Source organism: Heptranchias perlo, chromosome 7 (genome assembly GCF_035084215.1).
Source record: "Heptranchias perlo isolate sHepPer1 chromosome 7, sHepPer1.hap1, whole genome shotgun sequence".
NCBI classification, from domain to species: domain Eukaryota; kingdom Metazoa; phylum Chordata; class Chondrichthyes; order Hexanchiformes; family Hexanchidae; genus Heptranchias; species Heptranchias perlo.
This window is the reverse complement of record NC_090331.1, coordinates 72,348,757-72,357,194: the sequence shown is the minus strand read 5'-3', so window position 1 is coordinate 72,357,194 and position 8,438 is coordinate 72,348,757. Positions and strand designations below refer to the sequence as shown.

Below are 8,438 nucleotides of genomic sequence, written 5' to 3'. Positions count from 1 at the left end.
CATCGAGGGGAGAGGTGGACATTGGAATGGGAGGCATTGGGGGCTGAGAGGGACATCGGAGAGGCGGACATCGGGTGCTCAGAGGGACATTGGAGAGAGGGACATTGGGGGGAGAGGTGGACATTGGACATCGAAGCAGGTTTCACTCAGCATGAATTGGAAGCCGTGGGAAAACTACCCAGATAGGTTGAAATTCGTTTTAACTTTCTACTATGTCAGAAATAAAGTACCTTAAGTTCCTCAATGAGGTACATTTGGTTCTTTACTGTTGTGGGTTCCCGTACCATTGATGAGTGAGGTGGTTGTAACATTGTCCCAGACAATATTAATCACCATATTTGTAAAAGCTAGTGCCACAGCTGAACAGTCCCTCATGCCTTTTATTAAATGCTAGTCTTTAAGGTTTCCTTAATGAGGTCTCCGTCGATGTTACCATCCAGGATCTCTCCTTTCTTCCAGGCCAGGGAGAGGCTTGGTGTACCATTCTCTCCTGTGCCTTCACAATGTAGTCGAACTTCTTCCTCTCTTACCCATCCCAACTTCCCATTCCAGTTTTTCCCTCGTGGGCCTCTACCTTGATAGACTGTCATGTTGCATTCTTCATTTCTTTCTTGAAATCCGTTTACACACAATATTTTTTTTATTCGTTCATGGGATGTGGGCGTTACTGGCGAGGCCGGCATTTATTGCCCATCCCTAATTGCCCTTCAGAACTGAGTCGCCTTCTTGAACCACTGCTTTCCATGTGGTGAAGGTTCACCCACAGTGCTGTTAGGTAAGGAGTTCCAGGATATTGACCCAGCGATGATGAAGGAACGGTGATATATTTCCAAGTCGGGATGGTGTGTGACTTGGAAGGGAACGTGCAGGTAGTGGTGTTCCCATGTGCCCGCTGCCCTTGTCCTTCTAGGTGGTATCGATCGCGGGTTTGGGAGGTGCTGTCGAAGAAGCCTTGGCGAGTTGCCGCAGTGCATCCTGTAGATGGCACACACTGCAGCCACAGTGCGCCGGTGGTGAAGGGATTGAATGTTTAGGGTGGTGGATGGGGTGCCATTCAAGTGGGCTGGATGGTGTCGAACTTCTTGAGTGTTGTTGGAGCTGCACTCATCCAGGCAAATGGAGAGTATTCCATCGCACTCCTGACTTGTGCCTTGCAGGTGGTGGAAAGGCTTTGGGGAGTCAGGAGGTGAGTCCATTGCCGCAAAATATCCAGCCTCTGACCTGCTCTTGTAGCCACAGTATTTAAGTATGCTGGTCCAATTAAGTTTCTGGTTAATGGTGACCCCCTCGGATGTTGATGGTGGGAGATTGTTGCACGTCTAATATTAACATATATACAGCAATTACATGCCTGATGATGTTTCGTTGACCTTTCTCGATGTTGGTCTTAAGTCAGGACCTAGGTTGAAACAAATCGTACGGATAATATCTGCTCTTTGTTAATATCGTATTAATTTTTGTGATCGACTTTATTTGGTTTTGTGTAAATGTCTTCTGCAATTTACATATCGTAACTGTTTTTGTCTCTACTCCCGTGGAGGAGTGTACCTATCAGGCAGACGGACTGGCCTTTGTCTCAGTCGCCTTGGACTGGGGCTCTCTGTCCTCCCACAGGTGGGTGTAATATGTTGTCATCCTGCTCATCCCACAGCACAGGAGGGCGGTGAGTAACCTCTTCCTCCATCGGGCTCATTACATTATATACTTTCACTTGTAATCTTTTAGTTGGTTAACATGGAACTATTTTCCTTTTCCCTTTTTCTTTTTACACAGATGGACGAGCTTTATCCTCAATGGGATATGGTCCAGAAAAGCGAGCCGCGAATGGCCCTGCTGATTGGTGTGTTTTTACCATCACTGTCTGTCCCACATCCCATTCTACTGCTTTGACTTTGGTGTCAAAATACATTTTGTTGGCCTTTTTAGACTGTCCAATATTAACGGCTCCAAAGACCATTGTTTGTCGCATCTGGTCATGTAATTCGTTAATATTCCGCTCCTGAGTCAAGGCCTGATACTGAGGCTCAGACATATCCTGTTACATCAAATAACCAGGGGTTCTCATCACTCGCCCTGTCATTATCTCATGGGGTGAAACCTTGGTGGTATGTGACTCACTGGATCTCATAGGCATTAATGCCATGGGCAGCAATTGGTCCCATGTTTTGTGGGATTGCTCAATCAAATTCTTTCACGTTGTTTTTAATGTTCGGTTCATTCTCTCCACTATGCCTGGTGAGGGTGGATTATGTGAAATATGGAATCTTGATTCGAATCACTACAGCTGTCCAGCAGTTTGCAATCCCCTGCCCATAAAATGACTGCTTTGGTTCGAGTCGATGGACTTTGGGAGTCCCCATCTGGTGAATATGTGGTTCACCAGTATTTTAGCAGGGGCCTGTGCTGTTGCATTGGCGGTTGGAAGCTTTTCTACTCACTTTGATAATGTGTCTATGACTACCACTATATACTGATTACATCTGTAGATTGGTCCAAGGGCCAGCTGTCGGCCGGGTGTGGTGTAACAGTGCCTTCGTGATATTCGTATCCGGATTGTGCTGTACACAAATTAAACAGTTTTGACAATAATGCTCCACCTGGCTTTTCATTCCATGCTGGAGCCTCTCTAATGTTCCCCGGGGTGTCCTGAAGTGGGTGTGTCCTGGGCTTGGTAAAGAAAAGCATTTCACTCATTCTGTGGTACCACCCACTTTTGGTCATACAGCAGGATCCCATCTTTCACCTTTAATTCGGGTTGATTATCATATTCTCCCCTTGGACTTTCTTTCTTTTCTAGCATCACCAAGACTGCATTTATTTCAGGATTTTCAATTTGTAATTGTTTCAAATTGATTGGGTTGGGCAATTTCTCAGGCTGATTATTTTCCATTGGGGGAAACATTTCTACTCGCTCTCAATCCATTCCCCCATCCCCCCTTTCTTAGCCAATTAATTTGCTTTCTGATTTCCTTCAGGTGCCTTTATTGGACCTTCGTGGTGGTTGTGGTTGGCCACCTTACACTGTTACTTTTCTCCGTGAATACATCAGATTTCCTTCTATCACCGGGGGAACGAACTGAAATTAAGAAACTTAAAAATTTTATACACTTGACTAAAGCACTGCGACAATCGCACTAAATTTCAATGGATCCCAACAAAATATGTCAACAAAAAACACGGGAGAGACAGGCAAGCTTTTCTGTCTGATCTTCCAAGGTCTGGCTCTCTCCTTTTTGCGAGCAGCCTGTCTGAAATTAACCCTGTCTATCTCACACACTGATGTACACAGAACAGCTGGATTTGGAATTTCCAACTCCAAGCCCTTCTCTTTGTGTTTTTGAGATGTAATCACATGAAGAAGAATGTTTTGTCAATGGTTGAACTGATTTCAAACAAGTAAAGCAATAAACACACAATCTAAAGAAAAATTCTCCAGCTTGTAACGGAAGAAGAGAGACTGAATCCAAGTGAATGTCCAAATCCTTAAAGGGACTAGTTAACTCTTTATGTTGAATCGTCAATTAGTTCAAAAGAGTAAATGGGGTTTGACCAAAGGCCCAAAATCCTTAGACAAGTGCAAAGTGATAAGACAAGGGAATTCAATCTTTGTATTAACCTATCTCCATTGATCAGGACAGGTACAAATAGCTGGACATGTACTTGCAATGATTTCCTTTCTGCACTCCAACACACTTCCAGCTTTAATGCTGTGTTTGAGATATTTCATTGTAAGGTGGAAGTTAAATAGTCTCTAATTCTGGTCTCTTTCTGGTATAACAATTAAAATGAGGTGAAAGCAAACTGAAAACAATCAATGACGCATCACCCATAACTCAGGTATTTTTCTACAATGAATGCAACATGTGTTTTGTTGCTTTTTTGCTGATTTTCAATCCTGAATCATTAGTGTAACAAAAGTACAGCCTAGAGAGGCCTTTCTGCCAAGCATATAAATACCAAGCTGTGTGAAGCAGTGAAACATTCAGTCAGTTACTAATCGAACTGTGAGCTCAAAATGGGAAAGGCAAGGAGAACTCAGATTTTATATTAGATATTAGAATTCTTCATTAATTATCTCCTAGTTTGTGAAATTATTAATTACAAGCTTATGTCTTTCCACAGATCATCTTTTACGAGGACAGGAACTTCCAGGGTCGGCACTACGAGTGCAGTACTGACAATGCTGACCTGTCCTCTTACTTCAGCCGCTGTAACTCCATCCGTGTTGAGAGTGACTGGTGGGTGGTGTATGAGAGACCCAATTACATGGGATACCAGTATGTTCTGAGCAGGGGAGAATATCCTGACTACCAGCGCTGGATGGGATTCAATGACAACATCAGATCATGTCGCACCTACCCATACGTAAGTAAACAAACTTTTGGTGGTTTCTTTGCTCTACCCAGAGTGACATCTAGAAAATGGCCACTGTGCTGAGCATTTTAGTTTGTCTGTGTCGGCTGTGAAGACATATTACCCGTTTACATGGGGCTGATTTTAACTTTCGGCAGTGGGGGAAAACGGACGGAAGCGGATTGGCTGCCCGTCATATATCCTGCCTGATTTTCCAATCCACTGCCACCTGTTTTCTGCTACTATCAAAAGTTAGTACCAGCCCTTGTAATTTTGTACCTGCGGTGAAGTTATACGGCTTGGTTTTTAAGTCTATACTTGTGCGAACTGGAAAGGAAGGTCAATGTGTCATGTGACGTGTAGGCTGTTGCAAAGCTCATAAATATTTGGAAATATAATTGGATACATTTGTTTGTTATTAATCAAATATTCAGAACTGAAAGCCAAATTGATGCATTGAGTGTGTCGAAAGTAATAAGTTTATCTCCAGCTAGACTAAGACATGACTGAGTTCAACTCGCTGACAGGCATATTTGTACTTGCACCATTAGTTTTACTGTAACTGTTCAATAGATTAAAAGAAAGAGAAACCTGCTCCCACACACAGAGAAAAATCTCCTCACAATATGATCAATAAGTAAATTTAGATTTTTACAGCTATTGAGAAACCTCCTGTCTGGGTGCAACCACTAATATCAGACCACGTGTACTCTTACAGAGAGTTCACGGCTTCACTGTATAAAATTACATAGGAGCTGCTTGCTGTTAACGAGGCTCAAACATAATCAACTTGTTCAATCGATGTTAATAAATTATCTCAGCTTTGCCCTCATTGTTGATGACATCATCTGGGCCCCGTCATATTCCCTCCTTACCAGGTATCTCTTTTTCTACACATACCAAATGTATATTTGCAGTTTCATCAGGAATATGATCGTATTTTTATTACAGTACAGAGGAAGGTCGTACAGAATGAAGATTTACGAGAGGCCTGACTTTGGAGGACAGATGATGGAATTCATGGATGACTGTCCATCTGTCTACGATCGTTTCCGCTACCGTGACATTCACTCCTGCCATGTGATGGACGGTTACTGGAACTTCTATGAACATCCCAACTACAGAGGTCGTCAGTACTTCATGAGACCCGGTGAATACAGGAGATTCAGTGACTGGGGTGGTTACAACTCAACTATTGGATCTTTCAGACGTATGAGGGATTTCTAGTCTATCATTGTAAAACATGACTTTATGTTGTTGAATCATTTGCCAACATAATAAAATATCCACTTTACACTGTCAACTTGCTTAATTCACTTATTTTTTAATCCTCACTGAAATTGTCCAAAACAGTGATGGTATCAGGTGGTCTCATGCAGAATATTTTACTGCAGTTATATGAATATCATTAAAGTGAGTAATTAGAAGTGCAGAAAATGCATCGGCCGAGATCCTGCCAGTAACGCCAGGATCTTGCCCAACGGTGCCAACCAGTATTGATCTGTGTGGGGTTTGCGTGGACAATAGGAGATCACCTCATTTGTACAGGTCCAGGAGGAGTCATTTCCCCAACCTGCACCTCTTCCGGTGAAGTCTATTTCCACCTTTCATGAGGGTGATATACCAGATCTCACTGGGCCTAATACCAGGTCCTTTATGGTCTGTAGAAGAGGGAACTCCCAATCGACAGAGTCACCCCCTGCAACCCCGCCCTCTCCACGCAAGTGGCCATGGATGGGGGGAAAGAAGACACTCGACCACTTACCGGGCTGAGTGGGAATTCCCAACTAAAAGAAAGAACTTGTATTTATATAGCACCTTTCACAACCTCAGGATGTTCCAAAGCTCTTGACAGCCATTTAAGCACTATAGAAGTACATTCACTGTTGTAATGGAGGAAACGCAGCAGCCAATTTGATCACAACAAGCTCTCACTATCAGAAATGAGATCAATAACCAGATCATCTGTTTTTCGTGATTTTGGCCAAGGGTTGAATATTGGACAGGACACCAGGGAGAAACTCCCCAGCTCTTCTTCAAAGGAGTGTCTCCGACAGTAGATTGCAGTGTTCGCTCAGTACTGCACTGAAGTATCAGCCTTAGATTTTGTGCTCAAGTGTCTCGACTGGTAATTGAACCCACAAACTTCATAATCTCAGAGGTGAGAGTGCGACAACTGAGCCACAGCTAACACTAAGATCCTGATTTGGCCTTTCCAGCACCCGACCTTTATCTCACCCTTTTTGCGGGATTCCCAGGAATTCAATCTGAAGGAATTTGGCCCTGTAAACTCAATCAATAACATTGACAATTTAACGTTGTGTCTTCAAGGAAGAGAGAATGAAAATGTGCGTCACTATGAATGAGGACTGCTTGGCCCATAGAGGAATCACAGGTGGTCAATTCTTTAGCATTTCAGTTTGCCAAAGAAATCTGAAATAAAGGTCAGGCACTTATTAAGCAGAAAGCATTTTATGATTTAGTTCAATTTCGCTGACATCCACAGCTCCAAGAGAATGTGATTCATTAAAAGGAACACATTGTGAAACATATCACATGGCAAAAATAACTCAATCAGTGCTGTTGGAACACAACCTCAGAAAAACGATCAATTCCAGCTGGTAATATCAGTACCAATCAATGATAAAAAAAGTTATGTGAATATTGAAAATTAATACAATGATTTATCAGAAATTTTCTCATCAAATAGAAATAACTGTTTCTAATCTCCTCGGGTAAATGTTAGGGGATGGAACTTGTTTCGATCTCTATAAACATCAAGCTTTCATGGGCCAACACAACAAAGGTCAAATGCAGGATGAAGCTCTCAATCTTCTGCCCTAACAACGTGCCCTAACCCCACCCTCACAGCCGCACAGACAACTGCAACCAATCTGAGATCTTTTTTCCAACAGCCATCCTTTGGCTTCTGAATAAGTTCAAATGATCACAGGTTGCCTCAGTGGGTTGAGCTGGAGTCAAGCTCATGTCCGAGAAGTCAAGTGACTACGCTGTAAACTACTTCAAAGTTACATTCCTTCTGACGGACTCTCAGTGCCGTTAAAGTGATGATATTCAGGTGATGAGCTCCACTCCTGTACAAGTCTGTAGCAAATCAACCTCCTCATCCTCAGATCAAAAGATTTATTTTGCTTGGTTTCAGACATATAATAAACCATGTCTTTACTGCCTGTTGAGCCTTTCATCGGCGATGTCTGTGAGATGAATTGAAGAGTGAGTAAAGTGTCCATTTATCTATGGTACATGCAAACAAGCCACATTTACCTTCTATATCGCAGTGAACACCTTTCTCAGCAAGATTGTGTGCACAAATTTGCTTATAACTCCAATCTGAAAGTTCTGCATGGTAATTATATCTGTTACACATATACTGATTGAAGGACTTTTGCACTGTAGCTTTGGTCAAAACATCAAGCAGCTACTGCTTTTCTGATTCTCTCCTCATAAGTGTAGGTGTATCACCAATTATAAAACAGAAGTAAATTCAAAAATACCAGTATTAGCATTGTTAAAATACATTGATCAAAGCAAGGATTACAGGTTGCTACTGAAAAGGAAGTGACTGAAATGATGAAGGCACTGAAAGAGGGTAAGACACCAGAGCAAGCACACTAGGGTACCTAAGCAAGAGGCCAAGAAAATTAGTTATGTTTGATGGAGGTCTTTAAGGTCAGGAGTTGTACCAAAGGATTGGAGAGAAAGGAACACAACAATTGTCTTTAAAAAAAGGGCAAAAGGATGGTCCTGGAAATTATAGGCTGATGAGCCTGATGTCTGTTGTCGGGAAAATGTTCAGATGTTATCTTAATGAAGGGCATCATTTAACGCCAAAGGCATATGAAGCCACCAAGATAAATTAGCACAACTTTATGGAGGGAAGCCTGTTGGAATTCTTTGAGGTGGTATTGGAGGTTATGGATGAAAGAAACTCCATGAATATTGTTTGTACAGACTACAGTGAGGCTTTTGATTCAGTGTCACATTGTAGTTTGGTCCAAAAGACAGCAAAGCATAGATTAGATGGGCAGTTATTGAAGTGGTTCGGCAACTGACTGCATCAATTG

The 8,438-nt window shown here is 42.4% G+C and overlaps 1 protein-coding gene across 1 annotated transcript; it reads left to right on the top strand.

Annotated features, from left to right (window-relative positions):
- Positions 1–212: 212 nt before the first annotated feature.
- LOC137324024 (gamma-crystallin S-1-like) lies at positions 213–5,656 on the top strand. Its single transcript, XM_067988193.1, has 4 exons — positions 213–248; positions 1,774–1,840; positions 4,106–4,365; positions 5,305–5,656. The coding sequence occupies exons 1-4, from the start codon at positions 213–215 to the stop codon at positions 5,578–5,580; spliced, it is 639 nt and encodes a 212-aa protein (XP_067844294.1). The 3' UTR covers positions 5,581–5,656.
- The last annotated feature ends 2,782 nt before the right edge of the window (positions 5,657–8,438 follow it).

Coding starts and splice junctions, on each gene's coding strand:
- LOC137324024 (XM_067988193.1), top strand. CDS start 213: ATGTCAGAAATAAAGTACCTTAAGTTCCTCAATGAG. Junction 1,841..4,105: donor GCGAATGGCCCTGCTGATTG/GTGTGTTTTTAC, acceptor ATTAATTACAAG/CTTATGTCTTTCCACAGATC. Junction 4,366..5,304: donor CATGTCGCACCTACCCATAC/GTAAGTAAACAA, acceptor TTTTTATTACAG/TACAGAGGAAGGTCGTACAG.